This window comes from Hemiscyllium ocellatum, chromosome 1, assembly GCF_020745735.1.
Source record: "Hemiscyllium ocellatum isolate sHemOce1 chromosome 1, sHemOce1.pat.X.cur, whole genome shotgun sequence".
Taxonomy (NCBI): Eukaryota; Metazoa; Chordata; class Chondrichthyes; order Orectolobiformes; family Hemiscylliidae; genus Hemiscyllium; species Hemiscyllium ocellatum.
This window is the reverse complement of record NC_083401.1, coordinates 83553140-83571110: the sequence shown is the minus strand read 5'-3', so window position 1 is coordinate 83571110 and position 17971 is coordinate 83553140. Positions and strand designations below refer to the sequence as shown.

Here is a 17971-nt window from a genome sequence, read left to right as displayed (position 1 = left end):
GTCATAAACCACAGATACTTAAAAAGTTACATTTCATTTGTTCCTAACACTGTTTAATGCATACACTTCATGCACTTACAAGACTAATCCTCAACTATTTTATATTTGACAGATAACACGGTAGTCATTCTTTTTATTTTCACTCTTACTAAAAAAAAATTAACAATTATTTTAAAATGGAAAACTTTTTCAATTTAGTACATGACATTCTGGTTGCAATTTAAGTCTCTATTATCATTGTCAATGGCTTATCTTGAACAATTCTATCTGGAACAGGTGGCAGGGGTCCTGCTGACGATGTGGGTGCTGGCACTTCCAAGATCCCTTGTTTGGTTTTCTTTTTTCCTGCAAAGAAGGCATGAATTATTGTACAATATGCAAGCCAAAACACAAGACCTTATATAATTATCAGTTACAATGTTGAGGACGGACACAAAGGGAAAGCATAAAATTAAAGAACTCAAAGAATGTTAGAAATAAAGCAAAAGGAAAAAGTAAGATAACTTTGCTGAGAAAAGCCGCAAGTCCATCACTGTACAAGAACAAATTTAGGCAGCTATGAAACTTAACAATTAGTCATTAAGGAGGAACAAAAGCCTTTGCTAGATCACTTCAAGTACATAAGAGGAAAGACAATAGGGGTTTGAATAAAAAGTTTACTGTACAATACATTAAGGACAAAAGGGCAACGAGGGAGAGAATAGGGCCCCTCAAAGATCAGCAAGGCGGCCTTTGTGTGGAGCCGCAGGAAATGGGGGAGATACTAAATGAGTATTTTGCATCAGTATTTACTGTGGAAGATATAGAAAGTAGCAAAATAAATGGTGACACCTTGCAAAATGTCCCTATTACAGAGGAGGAAGTGCTGGATGTCTTGAAACACATAAAGGTTGATAAATCCCCAGGAGCTGATCAGGTGTATCCTAGAACTCTGTGGGAAGCTAGGGAAGTGGTTGCTGGGCCTCTTGCTGATATATCTGTATCATCGATAGTCACAGGTGAGGTGCCGGAAGACTGGATGTTGGCTAACATAGTGCCACATTTTAAGAAGGGTAGTAAGGACAAGCCAGGGAACTACAGACCAGTGAGCCTGACCTCGGTGGTCGGCAAGTTGTTGGAGAGAATCCTGAGGGACAGGATGTACATGTATTTGGAAAGGCAAGGACTGATTAGGGATAATTAACATGGCTTTGTGCGTGGGAAATCATGTTTCACAAACTTGATTGAGTTTTTTGAAGAAGTAACAAAGAGGATTGATGAGGGCAGAGAGATAGATGTGATTTATATGGATGTCTGTAAGGCGTTCGACAAGGTTCCCCATGGGAGACTGGTTAGTAAGGTTAGATCTCACAGAATACAGGGAGAACTCACCATTTGGATACAGAACTGGTTCAAAGGTAGAAGACAGAGGGTGGTGATGGAGGGTTGTTTTTCAGACTGGAGGCCTGTGACCAGTGGAGTTCCACAAGGATCGGTGCTGGGTCCTCTACTTTTTGTCATTTATATAAATGATTTGGATGTGAGCATAAGAGGTATAGTTAGTATGTTTGCAGATGACACCAAAATTGGAGGTGTAGTGGACAGCAAAGAAGGCTACCTCAGATTACAACAGGATCTGGACCAGATGGGCCAATGAGCTGAGAAGTGGCAGATGGAGTTTAATTCAGATAAATGCGAGGTGCTGCAATTTGGGAAAGCAAATCTTAGCAGGATTTATACACTTAATGGTAAGTTCCTAGAGAGTGTTACTGAACAAAGAGACCTTGGAGTGCAGGTTCATAGCTCCTTGAAAGTGGAGTGGCAGATAGATAGGATAGTGAAGAAGGTGTTTGGTATGCTTTCTTTTATTGGTCAGAGTATTGAGTACAGGAGTTGGGAGGTCATGTTGCGGCTGTGCAGGACATTGGTTAGACCACTGTTGGAATATTGCGTGCAATTCTGGTCTTCTTCCTATCAGAAAGATGTTGTGAAACTTGAAAGGGTTCAGAAAGGATTTACAACCATGTTGCCAGGGTTGGAGGATTTGAGCTATAGGGCGAGGCTGAACAGGCTGGGGCTATTTTCCCTGGAGTGTCGGAGGCTGAGGGGTGACCTTATAGCGGTTTACAAAATTATGAGTATAGGATAAATAGGCAAAGTCTTGTCCATGGGGTCGGGGAATCCAGAACTAGAGGGTATAGGTTTAGGGTGAGAGGGGAAAGATATAAAACAGACCTAAGGGGTAGCTTTTACATGTAGATGGTGGTACGTGTATGGAATGAGCTGCCAGAGGAAGTGGTGGTGGTTGGTAAAATTGCAATATTTAAAAGGCATTTGGATGGGTATATGAATAGGAAGGGTTTGGAGGGATATGGGCCGGGTGTTAGCAGGTGGGACTAGATTGGGTTGGGATATCTGGTCGGCATGGACAGGTTGGACCGAAGGGTCTGTTTTCATGCTGTAAATCTCTATGACTTTATGACCAAGCATGTGAGGTGGAAAACAATGAGGAATGCATTTAAGACATAAAAAAAGTCAGTAATCAGGTTTAAACAAGGACATGAGGCACTGAGTATGTGACCAAACCTTAGAGGATATCAACACTTAATTTCATCACCCGAGTCAGTACAAGGGCTGATTCGTCATCACTATTTTAGTAACGTGATCAAAAGAGTTCATCACAAGCACAGCAGGAATGTGGGGAGGGCTTCAGCTTGAGTTTGACATGTTTAGTTGCCAAAAATTGTATAAATAATAAAGATAGTGAGTGCCATTTTTGGAGTAGTCTGACAGAGCACGAGGTTGGTAAGTGCTGGTACCGTTACTCTTCTGAGGTTTTAGAACCTTTACTTTTAGAACCTCTACTTAGACTAGGGCTTGGTGTCTTGTTACTCTGTAACTGTGATACTGTAGTAAATGTTTAAATAAATGTGCTAAACCTTTAATGGACTGCTTGTAAGAATTTTATACCAGGCAACTGAATGATCTCAGGGAAAGAACCAGGGAAGGTTGAGTAGACTTCAGTAGGGAGTCCTCCCTTACCCACTGAAGCTCTTGAGGAGGCTTCAACAATGTCACTTTTAGAGAAGAATGCTGCACAGATACAAATTATATAATATTGAAACATTCAAATGTCCCTTACATAATCTTAAGTTAAATGCACAGATATCATTCTATTTTGTAATGTTAATATACAAAATGACATATATATATATATATACATATATATATATATATATATAAAACTATTTATACCATTACGTTATATGTTGAGAGCAAACTTGGCTCAATATTTAAAGATAATGGGTTCTAACAAAAGTTAATGGATCCGAAACTCTACAGATGCTACCTGACCTTCTGTGTATTTCTGGTATTTTCTGTTTATAGTTCAGATTTTCAGCATATACGTGATTTACTTTGTTACTGAAAAATTCTACTTTGTGGTCAGAAATCAACATTCAATTCTTAATAGAAAAAATGTTATCTGTGGTTGATAGAGTTTTTACCTCATTGTAATTCACCTTAAGTTGCTTGAAAAATAAAGTGCACATTGCTGAGAATAGCGCTAATAGCCTTTGTTATTAGTCTGGTTGATGGTGGTTTTATGTGCACTGAGACTTTATGACATTAATAAAAGATACTACAAAAACAAAATAAAGTGCAGATTAACTGAAATTCTCATTAAGCCTTTGATCTTGAAATGATGTTCATGTTTCCAAGCAGGTTGTATCTATTAAAATATTTACAAAAAACTATATCAATGTTTATTCTAACTTGAAAGCCATGGATGTGTACAGGTTTCATGGTGTTTTCAACCATGTAACTGGAAGTAGCTGCCATTGTAGTCTTGATAAAGTATCTGGTAAGTTAATATGATTATTAGTTATGAGGTACAGAAAAAACTTACAACGACACAGCCAGGAATGAAGAACTTTAGCCATGAGGGATGATTCTGCATGCTAGGGTTTGTATTTTTGGAATGAAAGGGAGATTTAATTGGGGTGTATCGAATTATGAGGTATTGGACAGACTGAATTAGAAGGAACTACATTCATTGTCAAAAAGGGGGCACAGTTTTAAAGTAATTGGTAGAAGGAGCACAAGGGAGTTCAAAAGAACTTTTCATCCAAGAGATTACCTGAAAGAATGGCACAGGCAGAAATAATTGTCAAATGTAGAGAACTCTTAGATATTCCCCTGAAGTGCTAGTTGATTAAGCAATGGAGTGAAGAGTAGAAATTAGGTTGAGGCTTTCACAACAGACAATACGGTGTGAATGACTGCTTTCTGTGCCATCAACTGTCAAGATTTGGAGATGCCAGTGTTGGACTGGGGTAGACAAAGTTAAAAATCACTCAACACCAGGTTACAGTCCAACAGGTTTATTTGGAAACACTAGCTTTCGGAGTGGCGTTCCTTCATCAGGTGGTATCAGGACAATCACCTGATGAAGGAGCAGCGTTCCGAAAGCTAGTGCTTCCAAATAAAACTGTTGGACTATAACCTAGTATTGTGTGATTTTTAACTATCAACTGTCAATGCTTCAATGTTTCTATGCGTGGAATAGCAGCATATTTGCAAACAGAAATGTGTGGACATATGCACATGGTGATGTTACCATGCATTAGTTATTCTTATTCATTGTGAAATTCATGAGTTTGCAAGGTGCTGTTAATGAAATATCAGTGAATTGCTGCAATGCATCTTACAGTTGGTACATGCTGCTGCCGTGGTGTATTGGTGGCAGAGAATGAAGGTTTAAGGTGGTGATTGGAATTCCAGTCAAGTGAGCTTCTTTGCCCTGGATGCTTCTGAACTGCTCAAGTGTTCTTGAGGTTGCATTCACCCAGGCTGTTAAAGAGTACTCCAACACACTTGTGAATCGTGCATTGTAGTTAGTATTAATACTTTGGGTGGCTCTCAAACCAGAAATTGTGGGTTTGAACCCCATCTGTGCTGACAGACACCTGGTTGGATTAGGGACACTTGTGGCATAGTGGTAGTGTCCCTACCCTGAACTAGATGACCTGGGTTAAAGTCCCACCTATTCTAGATAGAACCCAGAACAGTCCAAGCCCTTCAGCTTTCGATGTTGTGCCAACCTTTTATCGTACTCTAACATCAAACTAACCTACATATCCTTCATTGTACTATCATCCATGTGTCCAGTAAAGAATCGTTTAAATGTCCCTAATGTATCCGACACTACTACCACTGCTGGCAGTGCATTTCGTGCACCCACCACTCTCTGTATAAAGAATCTACCTCTTACATTTCCCCTAAACCTTCCACCAATCACCCTAAAATTATGCTCCTTTTTCATAGCCATTTCTGCCCTGGGAATAGATCTCTGACTATTCTACTCTGTCAATGACTCTCATCACCTTGTTCACCTTTATCAAGTAGCCTCTCGCCCTTCTTCGCTCCAATGAGAAAAGCCTTAGCTCCTTCAACCTTTCTTCATAAGATATGCCCTCCAGGCCAGGCAGCATCCTGGTAAATCTTCTCTACACCCTTTCTAAAGCTTCCACATCCTTCCTATAATGAGGCAACCAGAACTGAACACAATATTCCAAGTGCAGTGTAACCAGGGCTCTATTGAGCTGCTGCATAACCTCGCGGCTCTTAAATTCAACCCCCTGCTAATGAAAGCCAACATACCTACGCCTTCTTAACAACCCTGTCAACTTGGGTGCCAACTTTGAAGGATCTATGGACATGCACCCCAAGATTCCACACTGCCAAGAATCCTGCCTTTAACCCTGTATGTTGCATTCTAATTTGACCTTCCAAAATGAATGACTTCACACTGTTCCAGGTTGAACTCCACCTGCCACCTATCAGCCCGCTCTGCATCCTGTCAATGTCCCATTACAACCTACAACAGCCCTCCACACCATCCACAACTCCACCAACCTTCGTGTCAGTGGGAAACTGACTCACCTACTTCCTCATCCAAATAATTTATAAGAATCATAAAAAGCAGAAGTCCCAGAACAGATCCCTGCGGAACACCACTGGTCACCAAGCTCCAGGCCGAATACTTCCCATCTACTACCACCCTCTGTCTTCTATGGGCCAGCCAATTCTGTACCTAGGCAGCCAGATTTCCCTGTATCCCATGTCTGCTTGCTTTCTGAGTGAGCCTACCATGGGAAACCTTATCTAATACCTTGCTAAAATCCATGTAAACCACATCCACTGCTCTACCTTCATCGATGTGTTTTGTCACATCCTCAAAGAATTAAATAAAGTTTGTGAGGCATGACCTACCCTTCACAAAGCCACGCTAGCTACATCCAATCAAACAATGGTTTTCCAAGTAATCAAAAATCCTGTCTCTCATAAGACTCTCCAGCAATACTCCCATCACTGACGTAAGACTGACTGGTCTGTAATTCCCAGGATTATCCCTATTCCCTTTCTTGAACATGGGAATAACATTTGACACCCTTCAAACATATGGTACTATTCCAGTGGACAGTAAGGATGCAAAGATTATCGCCAAAGGCGCAGCAATCTCTTCCCTAGCTTCCCGTATAAACCATGGGTATATCCCGTCTGGCCCAGGATGCTTACCTATGCCCATGCTTTTCAAAATTTTCAGCACATCCTCCTTCTTAACATCAAATTGTTCGAGCATATCAGCCTGTTTCACACAGCTCTTGCAAACAACAAACTCCCTCTCATTAGTGAATACTGAAGCAAGTTATTCATTCAGGACCTCACCTATCTCCTCTGACTCCAGGCACAAGTTCCCTGCACTATCCCTGATTGGTCCTATCCTCACTCTGGCCATCCTGTTGTTCCTCACATAAGTGTAGAATGCCTTAGGGTTTTCCTTAATCCTACTCGCTAAAGCTTTCTCATGCCCCCTTCTAGCTCTCCTAAGTCCATTCTTCAATTCCTTCCTGGCTACCTTATAACCTGTTAGAAACCTGTGTGATCCTTGCCTTCTCAACCTTAAGTAAGCTTCCTTCTTACTGACTAGATGTTCGATATCCCTCGTCACCCACGGTTCCTTCATCCTTCCATTCCTTCCTTGCCTCAGTGAGACAACCTATCCAGCACTATCAGCAAGTGCTCCCTAAACAACTTCCATATTCCTGTTGTGCATTTTCCTGAGAACATCTGTTCCCAATTTCAGCATCCCAGCTCCTGCCTAACAGCATTGTAATTCTCCCTCCCCCAATTAAGTACTTTCCCATACCGTCTGCTTCTATCCCTCTCCATGAAAAGTCAGGGAGTTATGATTATTATCACCGAAATGATCTCCTACCGAGAGATCTGACACCTGCCTTGGTTCAATGCCAAGCACCAAATCCAATATGGCGTCTAATCGGTCTATCTATATATTGAGTCAGAAATCTTTCCTGGACACTCCTGACAAAAAACCGCTCCATCCAAACCATTTGAACTGAGGAGGTTCCAATCAATATTAGGAAAATTAAAGTCACCTATGACAACAACCTGTTACTTCTGCACCTTTCCAAAATCTGCCTTCTGACAGTTCTTTATGTATAATAACATCTCTGAACAAGTTGTTAGAAATATATGTTAAATTAAAAATGGCTTTGGGTGGGCCCTCTTGTGGCACAGTGGTAGTGCCCCTATCCCCAGACCAGGAGGCAAGGAGTCAAGACCCACCTGTCCCAGGGATGTGTAATAACATTTCTGAATAGGTTGATTAGAAAAATAGGTTAAATAAAAAAAAGGCTTCAGGTAGTCAACAAACAAGATACTCACGACAGAATGCATAGCCTCCAACTGCTTTTGTATTTATACAACTTGTCCAGTTAGGTTTCAGCCAGACTACTGATGATGGGATATTCAGCAATAACAATACTATTGAATGTCAAAGGGAGATAATTAGATTGTTGTTCTTGAGATCATCATTATATATCATTTGTGTGGTTTGACTGCTACTTTCCACTCATCAGGGTTAGCCTGGAGGTTATCCAGGTCTTACTGAATGCAGGGATGAACTGTTCAGAATTTGAGGATTCGCAAACAGAGTCACAGAGTCATAGATGTCAACGGCACAAGAAAAAAGTCTGCGCAGGACAGAAACCACCACCTAACTATCCTAACTCCATTTTTCAGCATTTGGCCCATAGCCTCATCTACCTTGACCCCACTGGACACAGACATCACACTTAATCCATCACCTTCGGCTTGCTGCCACTCAGCCAATTCTGGCTCCAAATTGGTCGCATTTCCTTGGATCTCATGGGTTCTTACTTTGTCCAACAGTGTCCCCATGTGCAACCTTATCAAGAGCCTTTCTGATGTCCAAGCAGATTCATCTACAAACTTAGTCAGATTTTCAAAACATTCAAGCAAGTTAGTGAGACATGATTAATATCTTCATCTTCAAATGCAGATTAATTCTGTCCCTCAGAATTGCTTCCAATCATTTCCCCACCACTGAAAGTTACACATGAACAGCCTGTAGTGTTCTGATTTATCCTGTGCTCCATCTTCAATAACAGTACCACACTGGCTACCCTCCAATCCTCTGGCACCTCACCTGTGGCCAGTGTGGAATTGAAAATTATTGCCAGTACTCCTGCTATCTCTTCCCTGAGATACATTTCACCTGACCCTGGAGATTTAACCACTTTTAGGCCTGCCAGACAACTCAAAAGCTCCTCTCTCTGTCTATGCTAACTTCATCCCTTGTTATTGCTGTAACAGATTCTCTGATCAATACTGTGAGACCTCCTCCTCTTTTATGTCCTTTCCTGTCTTCTGTATCTCAACTGGTGCTGGGCATTCTACAATCATCAGTGAACATTCCCATTTTAGGCATCACGATGGAAAGCAGGTCATTGAAGTAGCTGAGATCTTTGGGCCTAGTACACCGCCTTGAAAAATCCCTGTAGCAACTTTTTAATTAATTCAAGGGATGAGGGTATCACTGGATAGACCAACATTTATTGCTCAGCCAGCTAACAGTCAACTACACTGCTGTGGGTCAGGTAAGGATGACAGTTTCCTTCCCTTAAGTGAACTAGATGGATTTTTCTAATAATTGGCAATGGATTCACCATCATCATTAGATTCTTAATTCTTGTGTTTTTGCCAATGATTTCAAATTCCACTATCTCCCACAGTAGAATTTGAACCCAGAACAATACTTGGGTATCTGGATTAACAGTTTTGTGATAAGGTCGCTAGGCCATTGCCTCTCTCTTGCCTCCAACTAGCACAAACAGCTTCTTTGTTGTTAGGACTGGCTCAATCACTGGAGATTTCTTTTCTCCCCAGATTCCCATTGGTGCCACAGTCAGTCAAATGCTGTTCTTATGTCCACATCAGTCACTCTCAACTCAATTCTGGAACACAGCTCTTTGGTCCAGGTTTGTGCCAAACTGCAATGAATTCAGGAGTCAAAAAGCACTGGCAGAGCCAAGCTGAACGAGATGATCAAGTTGATGACACTTATCACTGATGATTAAGAGGAGACTGATGGGAGTGTACTTGCTCAGTTTGGACTTACCTTACATTTACAGAGATGCCCTAACTAGGGAGATTCCCATATTATCGGGTAGACCCCAGTGTCACAGTTGAACTGGAAGGATTTGACTAACAGTGTGTCCCAGTTGTGAGTATAAGTCTTTAATGTTATACATGGGATGTCCTGTTTATGATCACTCCATCACTACTCTTCACTAACCATCAATCCATGCTGCTTTCGAGTTTTCAAAATTCCCTCAATTCCAGAACAATTCAAATAGATTTGGAGTTGACAAATCTAACTCTCCTATTGAAAAACAGGAGGAAGACCAAACTACGAACTTGAAGCATGTTAACCTGAAATCAAGAAAAAAAAACTGTGGATGCTGGAATTCTGAAGATAAAACAGAAATAACTGGAGAAACTCAGCAGGTCTGGCAGCATCTGTGGAGAGAAAGCCAAGTCAATGTTCTGGGCCCAGTGTCCCTTCTTCAAAGTTTCTGAATAAAGGTCGCTAGACAAGAAATCAATCCTTTGGAAAATTCTGGAAAATCTTATCAGGGCACTTAGGAAATCATATTATGACAAGATAAAGTCAAGGTAGTTTTATGAAAGAAAATTCCTCTTTGACAAATTTCCGAGAGTTTTTGAGGAGGGTAGTCAAAGGTGACCTTTAAAGTTTTAGAAGATACAATAGAAGAACAGTTAAAGGGATCCAGAAGATGTAGTACACTTGGAATGTCTCAAGTCTGCATTGCCATTCAATAGGATTTGGACTGATCTAACATTCTTCACATCGAGTTTCCTGCCGTTTCCCTATAACCCTTGATTCCCCTCCTGATCAAGAATCTATCTCAGTGCTAAAAATATACACACTGGCTTTGCCTCCACAACCCTCGGTGGCAAGGAGTTCCAAAAAATTACAACTCTGAAATGAAATTCCTCATCTCAGTCTTAAATTGACACCCCTTCATTCTGAGGGTAGAAAGTAAGGACCGCAGATGCTGGAGATTACAGTCAAGATTAGAGTGGTACTGGAAAAGCACAGCAAGTCAGGGAGCATCTGAGGAGCATTTGAGATTATGTCCCCGCTCCTATACTGTCTCATCATGGGAAACATTGTTTCAGCATTTATCCTGTCAAGCCCCTTAAGAATCTGATATGTTTCAATGAGATCATCCCTCATTCTGCTAAATTCCAATGAGTAGAGTCCCAAACGGATTAACGTTTGCTCCTAAGCCAATCCCTCCACACGAGGGATCAGTCTTGTGAAACTTCATATTCCTGGTTTTTCTTTCTAGCCCAAAATCTATCAATGTCAACCTTGACTATACTCAATAACTGAGCATTCTCTAGGGTAGAGAGTCCCAAAGATTCATAACCCTCTGAGTAAAGAAAATTCACCTCAAAATCAGTTCAAACAGACCAATCCCTTATCCTGAGACTATGGCATCAGTGCTAAACTTTCTTGCCAGGGGAAAGAATATCTTTTCATCTACCCTGTGAATCTTACTCAGACTCTTACTTATTCCCCTTAAGTCAACCTTTCATTCCTCTAAACTCAGTTTCAAGAAACAATCCAGTAAACCTCTGTTGTACTAACTCGACAGCAACTTACATTATTCCTTTTGATAGAAAGACCAGAAAACTACGATGTATTATCAAGTTTGATCTCACCAAAACCTTCCACAATTACAGCAGCACTTTCCTACTCTTCTAATTCAACCCCTTCCAAATTAATTTCTCCCTTCATTGCAACTGTGGCAGTATAATTTTTTTTTATTTTTGGAATATTAACGTTTATATTATTATTGTTACAGTGTTATTATATTATTTGAATGTGCCAGGATTCACTAATATCCAGTTGTACCCAATCTTTTAAAATGGGAGCTTTCACTATTCATTGGAAATGATTGGCAGGCACCACAATAAACATGGATCCATTGTACAGTCCAAACTTTGGGCACAACAATACAGAAACCTAGGCTGGACCATCAGCAAAGGGTAGCTGACGGGAGTCGCAAAGGTCATTATCAAGATAAGTTCCATTGTTTTAAAACTTTAGATTTTAAATATTAACACAAACACAATAGTACATTAGCCAAATTTTTAAATTCAACATCATATGGATGTAACTTCTCCTGACATAGTAATTACTAGCTACTGAAGTGATTTACAGAAAGCCAAAACGTCGTGAAAGGACAGTAAATAGCTTAGATAAATATTAGGGGGATATAAAATAAAGTATTTGTATTCTGAGTATAACATTTTGGGACACGTGGCAGGAAAGATGAACACATAAATAGCGCATCAGAGATTCTTCAGTATTGATGAATTTATTCTTACTTGTTTGAGCTGGAGATGTTGTCAGGTTCTGAAGTCTGAGGCCAGAATCTAATCTCTGAGGATTCGTGCAGAGAAATAAGTAGCACAACACAAAGGCACTGATCACAAATGCCAGTAAAACAAGGGCAGCAATTCCTAATCCCACCATTGCACCTATACTAAACAAAATAAAACAAACATTCAATTATAATTATATTCAAATACATCCCTTGCCTCAAATTAAAACAGAATATTATTTTGTCTAACATGTTCTCCAGTGACAGTAGTCAATATATTAGCTCAAGAGCTACCTTAAAACAATGTTAGTTTCAAAGCCATGTCCTTAAAACAAAACAACTAGAATGGTAGAGAATGACAAAGCAATATAATTAATAATCCAGTTGTGCTTTCAAAATGCATTTAATAAAATTCCACAGATGCAGGGTAACTGTTAGGGTTCACAAGATTATTGATGAATTAGCTCAGCAGATTGAAATCCACTTTAATAAATATACTGGCAATAACTAACTTACTTTTACCAAATGCAATTTTTTTCTCTCCATTTTCTTTATCGAGAAAATTAACTATAGTATGATGGCACCTTTATATTGCAGCTCAAGTTGTGTTCTTCTCCTATACATCATCATGAGTAAATTCAAAGATGAAATTTCCTGGCAGCCAGAATGAAAGATGTTCATATCACCAAAATATTGCAGTTGCAAATGTTTTCTCAGTTTCTTTTGAAAATCAGGTATTTATATAACAAAAGAAAACAATTTGGATTTATACAGCACTTTTCAGAATCTCAAGGCATCTTTAGAGTTAAATAACAGCTGTGGCTTTGATTAATATAACAACTTTAATATAGAAAAAGGTATAAGGTATATAGCTAATGAATTACGTGACATATAAATACAATTGCAATTCAGCAAACCCAGCATTCAATTTGAGCATAAAAATACTCTACAGTCACCAAGGACATAAATAGCCTGTTAATGTATTTTAGTGTATCAGTTGATAGATATATATTGGCAGTCATTACAGTGTGAGGGGCTTTGAGCAAACAATGACCTATCATAGAAACCTGGTACAAACCTTTACCAGTCACCCAAAGTTAAACAGTGCCCTTCATTACTGAAACCTTCTGTAATTTTAAAATAAGAATACAGTAAATGGAATATGGTGGCGTGGAGGTGTGGTGGTAATGTCACTCGAGTAGTAATCTAGAGACCCAGGCTGATGTTCTGGAGGTGTGGATCCAAATCTCACCATGGTAGCTGGTGAAATTTGATTTCAACAAAATCTGGAATTAAAAGCTAGCCTAATGGTGCCCATGTAACCATTATCAACTGTTGTAAAAACCATCTAGCTCACTCGACCATTAGGAAAGGAAATCTGCCATCCTTACCCAGTCTGGCCTACATGTGACTTTAATCAAGCAACAATGTAGTTGACTCTTAAAAAAAACTGCTGAAGTAGTCTTGAAAGCCAATTAGCTCAAGGGCAACTGACAATGGGCAGGAAACGTTGGCTTTGCCAATGCTCATGTCCCAAACTGGAATGACATCTTTTACTGCAGGCCTTTGGGCCTTGTGAGACACAGGAATTAATCCTGAATTCACATTAGTCGGCAGAAGGAGTAGCCTAGCAAATTTATAGCAGGCAGCCTGTTTTTGCCCAAATGTAGGCTTGCATACTCTTGATGCTGCCAAGAAAACCAGCAGATCTGCAGCTGTGGCATCAGCAGAAGGTGCTGTTGACCCAGCTTGGTAACCTGAGGGCACCCAGGAATGAAGTATACTCGAACATGTAAAAATATAGTGAAATTCACATTGGTTAAAGGTAAGAGGTCATAATAATCAGCAGGGAAACCTGTCTGGCAGTGTAGGCACAGGGGTGAGGGCATCATTTTCCTGGGGTGGGTGAACGTCCCTGTGCAGTACCCTTCTCTTTGGGACACTGATAGTACTCTTCAAGCAGGCTACCTCAATGAAGCTGGTGGCCTCTATGGAATGAGGGATTAGAGTTCAATCCCCAACATTACTAATGCCAGTGTTCAGTCAATCACTCCACAAGAAATGACTGAAGATATTTAATACTCGAGAGGTTACGGATGTTGACAACATCCCTGTAGCAGTACTGAATATTTGTGCTCCAGAACTAACCACACCTGTAGTCAAGTTCCTCCATTCCAGTTACAACACAAGCATCTACCTGGCAATGCAGCAAACTGGCTTGACCATCAGAAGCATGACAAAGCCAATCCAGTAAATTAACATCCCCTCAGTCTACGCTTAATCAGAAAAGTATTGGAAGGGGACATTGACAATGCTATCAAGTGGCACTTGCAAATGAATAATTTGCTGACTGACGCTCAGTTTGAGTTCCACAAGCAGCATCCAGTTTCTAACTCACTACAGTCTTTGCATAAATATCGCATCACAGCTGAATCCCAGAAGTGAGGTGAGAGTAATTGCCCTTGACATCAAGACACTATTTAACCCAAGTGTGGCATTAAGGAGCCCCAGCAAAACTTGGGTCAATGAGAATCACTAGGATAACTCTACACTGGTTAGAGTCATACCTAGCACAAAGAAGGGGGCTGTGTTTTGGGGGTCAGTAATTTCAGGACGTAATTGCAGGAGTTGTTCAGGGTAGTATCCTAATCCTAACTATTTACAACTGTTTCATCAATGACCTTCCCATAGGTTTTGGGAATATGAGTTCAAATTGCAACATGGAAGCTGGTGAAATTTCAATGTGATTAGCAAACCTAGAAAATATTGGTGATGTGAGGATGATTATTGATTGTTGTAAAAATCCATTTGGTCCTTTAAAAGAAGGAAATCAGTCAACCTTATCTGTTTTGGCCTATATGTGACTTCAGAACTACAGCAATGTGGCTGATTCTTAAATGCTCTTTAAATGACTGAGCAAGTCACTCTGATCAATGGCAATTACAAATGGACTTAAAATGCCCATATCCCAATGAAACAATAAAGAAAAACAAAATACATCCACGAATGAGGATACTCACTGATGCTCACGCAGAATTCAATATCACTCACAACATCTTGGCTATGTAGCAGGACCTGAACAATATTCAGGCCTGAATGGCAAGTGACCACCTCCAATTAGAGAGAATTTAACAATCGCCCCTTGATAGCATGAGAATTTGTTGTTGTAAATAGCTAAGGACTGAGCTCCAGTATCCTCCTTCTCATACAAAATGGGAACTGATTAAGAGCTCACACCTAGAACAGGGGAACGGTGACTTTAAACTGACCTTCTTCGCTGCATGCTCCCTAAATTTAAGAGAGCTGAACCAGGATCTATGGTCGAAAGCTCATTCAAAGAACTAAGCAATAACAGAAGTAGGGTAATGGGGAAAGAGATATTGATTAGCTAGCATCAAATAAATCTACAGAAAAAGCCCCAGTGCATTTGCAGAGAGCTTCATTGTTATTACTGGAAGCTCCAGTTAGATAGCGTTAGATCTAGTTAGTTAGAATATTGTGACTCAAGTTTCACTTTCCAAACAAGCTCAAGCCTGTACCACAGTCCTTAGCTATTTACAACAACAACACTGGGAAGACTCGATTTGTGTTATGCTAACACAGTTTGGAGTCAGGTTTATAATAATCTCACTCAAACACCAACAAGGGCTAAAATAGATCACTCACCCAGCCTGAAGTTTGAACCATCCAAGAACCCTGTGCAAAGATGGGGTTCTCAAATTCACTGTTTCCATTACAATTGGTTGCGTCACGATGCTCGACTGTCACATTAAGCCTGGAGTGCAGCTACCTCCTTCTCGTCCTCTGAGACAGATGAGTCCCAATCCAGTTCACAAAATCATTAGAGTGCAGTAGGAGGGCATTCAGCCTGTCCTCTGTGCACTGGCTCCATTATATACTGCCGATCTCCTGCCATTTCCCCATATCCCTGGACACCATTACTATCCAAATAATTATCCAATACTCTCTGAAGATGCTTCAATTGAACCTGCTTTCATCACATTCCCAGAGAATGCATTCCATACTCTAACAACTCACTGTGTGAAAATTTGCTTTGTTTGTGCAACACTTTAAATTCATGCCCTCTTGTTCTTGTTTCTTTTACAAGCAGAAACAGCTTCACCCTACCTATTCTGACCAGCTCACTCACGATTTTGAAAACTTCAATCCATCTCGTCTCAGCTTTCTTCTTTCCAGAGAAAACAGACCCAACTTCTTTGATCTGAGTTCTCATTCCTGGAACGACTCTAGTAAATCATTTAGAATCATAGAGATGTACAGCATGAAATCAGACCCTTCGATCCAACTCGTCCATGCCAACCAAATAGCCTGATCTAATCTAGTCCCATTTGCCAGCACTTGGCCCATATCCCTCTAAATCATTCCGATTCAAATACCCATCCAGATGCTTTTTAAATGGTGTAATTGTACCAGCTGCCACCACTTCCTCTGGCAGCTCATTCTGTTCACACACCACCCTCTGCGTGAAAATGTTGCCCCTTAGGTCCCTTTAAATCTTTTCCCTCTCACCCTAAACCTATGTCCTCTAGTTCTGGATTCCCCCAGCCCAGGGAAAAGACCTTGTCTATTTACCCTATCCATGCCCCTCATGATTTTATAAACCTCTACAAGGTCACCCCTCAGCCTCTGACGCTCCAGGGAAAACAGCCCCAGCCTGTCCAGCCTCTCATTATAGGTGGCCAGGCTAAATTGCTCATAGCGTTAGGTGCATTAGTCAGAGTGAATGGGTCTGGCTGGGTTACTCTCTGGAGGGTCGGTGTGGACTTGTTGGGCCAAGCGACCTGTTTCCATACTGTAGGGAATCTATCTATATATCTTTCTCACAATGTAGCACCCACAACTGTACACAGTAGTCCAGCTGAGATTTAACAAGTGTCTTCTGCAAGTACAACATTACTTTCTTGTTCTTGCACTCTGTGCCCCTATTATTAAAGCCAAGAACACGATTTGCTTTGTTAACTGAGCTCTCCACCTGTTCTGCGACTTTCAATGGGACAGTGTGGGAGAAAGTGATTCCCCCAGTGATTCCAGCTGCTAGTGGGACATGGTTGAAGATGTCTCCAGTGTAATGAGGAGAAGCCAGCATGCAAATACAACCTGGACTGAAAGAGGACAGAAGCAAAAGGGGTGAGTGAAGGGCTCTCTGAACAGTTAGAGAACATTACAATGATGCATATGTTCCTTCTCCACCAATGAAGTTAAAGTGGCTGAGTGAAAATTGGGCTGTATTTGCAGAGAAATTCCATGATTATTATAACAACAGTTTACCATTACCTTACCTCTGTGATGCATCATTGCTAAAACAAGGTGTTGTTCACAAACATCACAGATTCAGAAAGAACTAATTTAAGGAAAATAGTTTATAAAGTGACTTCCTGGAATGAATTTTAATTTTCAATTTTAATTTAAATCAAAAAAATTGTGCTGTGAAAAGCTGTGATTGATCCAAAAAATGCAGATAAGTGAAAGCTGGACAAAAATTCAGTTTGAAATCAGAACTATCGTATATACCCGTGTAAAAGTTGAATATTTTAGAGTATTTTTAAAGGTTCATTTTATATAGGGTCACCTATACACAGGTATTAGTTTTGAGGGGCTGAATTTCATGCTGCAGTTCGAAATACCGTATTATTAGCAGACATTGATTTGATCACTCAACTAATCCCAGGTAAAGAAGAAAAACACAATGAGTTATGGTAAAGGTAATTACCGGATAAAAGCAGGAGAAACAGGAAGGAATTACTATAGGAAATTTTATTTTTACATACCAGTATGAAAATTGAACATGTCAAAGATTTATTGAAATCCTGAAAAATCACACTGTTCAACATCGTCATGGCCTGGTATAATGGCACACTTAAAATGAAACATTTATTAAATTCTGAATGTGTAAGTATCTTGAACTTCCCCGCCAAATTCTTCCGTTTGCCTCCCATTTACTCTTGTATGTAATGAACTTCAGCAACATGAACAAATTTGTAAAAGAATTGAAGATATATGTAGCTAATATATCTCACTTTTATTCAGATATAATGGCATTATTAAAATGATTAACTTTTTAACGATATTAACTTTCAAATGTATAGTGAACAAAGTGTGATAAGTACCGATAGACTTAGTACCGGTCTGAATGAATTAATTAATCAAAATGTGCTGTAGTAAAGTAAATG

The 17971-nt window shown here is 40.1% G+C and overlaps 1 protein-coding gene across 1 annotated transcript in view; it reads right to left on the bottom strand.

Moving 5' to 3' along the window:
• Positions 1-220: 220 nt before the first annotated feature.
• LOC132813144 (protein shisa-like-2B) overlaps positions 221-17971 on the bottom strand; it is a 33466-nt gene continuing 15715 nt past the window's right edge. Inside the window, exons 2-3 of the mRNA XM_060823205.1 lie at positions 11785-11942; positions 221-345 (exon numbers count right to left, since the gene is read on the bottom strand). Of these exons, the coding sequence (XP_060679188.1) occupies positions 221-345; positions 11785-11942 (283 nt within the window). The remainder of the gene's footprint in view (positions 346-11784; positions 11943-17971) is intronic.